The sequence below is a fragment of the Cebus imitator genome, unplaced genomic scaffold, assembly GCF_001604975.1.
Source record: "Cebus imitator isolate Cc_AM_T3 unplaced genomic scaffold, Cebus_imitator-1.0 Scaffold324, whole genome shotgun sequence".
Classification (NCBI taxonomy): Eukaryota; Metazoa; Chordata; class Mammalia; order Primates; family Cebidae; genus Cebus; species Cebus imitator.
In genome coordinates this window covers 1,682,660-1,684,351 of record NW_016107639.1, presented here as the reverse complement: position 1 = coordinate 1,684,351, position 1,692 = coordinate 1,682,660, and the positions used below count along the sequence as shown (strand labels likewise).

The 1,692-nt window shown below is 55.0% G+C and overlaps 1 protein-coding gene across 1 annotated transcript in view; it reads right to left on the bottom strand.

Moving 5' to 3' along the window:
- ATP9B (ATPase phospholipid transporting 9B (putative)) overlaps window positions 1-1,692 on the bottom strand; it is a 294,182-nt gene that overhangs the window by 43,242 nt on the left and 249,248 nt on the right. Inside the window, exons 22-23 of the mRNA XM_017504545.2 lie at window positions 533-677; window positions 269-333 (exon numbers count right to left, since the gene is read on the bottom strand). Coding sequence (XP_017360034.2) covers window positions 269-333; window positions 533-677 — 210 coding nt within the window. The remainder of the gene's footprint in view (window positions 1-268; window positions 334-532; window positions 678-1,692) is intronic.

Here is a 1,692-nt window from a genome sequence, read left to right as displayed (position 1 = left end):
GGGCATGTGCTGACGTGCGCTGACCGAGTAGGTGCTGAGTGTGCGCTGGGCATGTGCTGACGTGTGCTGACCGAGTAGGTGCTGAGTGTGCGCTGAGCACGTGCTGACGTGTGCTGACTGTGCGCTGGGCATGTGCTGACGTGTGCTGACCGAGTAGGCGCTGACTCAGTGTGCGCTGACTGAGTAGGTGCTGAGTGTAAAATAACCCAGCATGTGCTGAGTCGTACTGATGTGTGCTGATATGTTGACAGACGAAGGGCAAACCTACCTTTCCCTCAATCCCAATCCCACAGTCCGCCGCCTGAATCATGCTTACATCATTTCCACCATCACCTGCGAAACAAGAAAAGTTGCGAGATAAAATAAAACCCCATCCATCATCATGTTTTTCGTTTTTACTATCAGAGGCTATTTCAGAAACTTCCATTAATGGAGATGGACTCAATCTAATTTCAGGGGTGGAACGAAGCGTGCCCATCAGTGACAGGCCGCGGGCTTCTCTGGAGGCCTCCCGTGAGCGGGCAGCGCTCACCGATGGCGCAGGTGCGTCTCCCCGTGTGCTGCTGTAACAGTGTCACGATGCAGGCCTTCTGGGTGGGCGAGCAGCGGCAGCACACCACGGCGGGGCACTGGCAGGCCAGCTCCATAAACTCGTGCTCGTAGTACTTTAGACAAACCTGGAAAACAGAGCATGGGTGATTCTGCCTTACTGTCGACAACACTGTCCCAGATTTGTGTCATGCAGAAAGGGCAAAACCCTGGGCACAAAGCCAACAGATGCCACAGCTCCCAATCTTTCAGTATTCTGTGAATCATTTCATGAGACTCACAGGCAGGGGAAAATCTGAAAATCATGAGAAGAAATTCTATAAAACATGGAACCATCCTTCTCCTGCCCACGGACACTCTTCCACTTGAAGTACCAGAGAGAATGCTCCGTGCCTTGAGCTCTGACACGGCCTTCTGGTCTTAAGCCCGCAGTAGATGAGACACAGCAATATAGCCTTGGCTACATCTTTGCTGAGGGAGGCGTCTGATCCCCTCCCCTGGAATCCAGGCTGCCTTAGTGACTTTCTTGAACAATGTCATGTGACCAACCAGTGGCGTTCTGAGACAGCTTCTGCCACATTTCTTGGAGTGCTTGCTCTGGGGATGCTAGCAACAGAGAGGTCTGGGACGATTAAGTCCAGAAGCCTGTGCAGGGAGAGGCTCCCGCCAGGCTGGGTGCCACAGTTTCCTCAGCTGGGGCCACACATGAGAGAAACGTGGCATGAAGCTGCTTTGGACATTCCTGCTCCAGCAGACATAACGTGGAGAGCACAAAGAGCCAGAACCCAGGCGCCAGCCAGGCTCCAGTGGCTCGCTCCCAGGCCTCCTGCAGAATGTTCCAGGCTCTCTCCCAGGCCTCCTGCAGAACATTCCAGGCTCTCTCCCAGGCCTCCTGCAGAACGTTCTAGGCTCTCCCAGGCTTCCTGCAGAACGTTCCAGGCTCCCCCAGGCCTCCTGAAGAACATTCCAGGTTCTCTCCCAGGCTTCCTGCAGAACGTTCCATGCTCTCTCCCAGGCCTCCTGCAGAACGTTCTAGGCTCTCCCAGGCCTCCTGCAGAACGTTCCAGGCTCTCCCAGGCTTCCTGCAGAACGTTCCAGGCTCTCCCAGGCCTCCTGCAGAACATTCCAGGTTCTCTCCCAGGC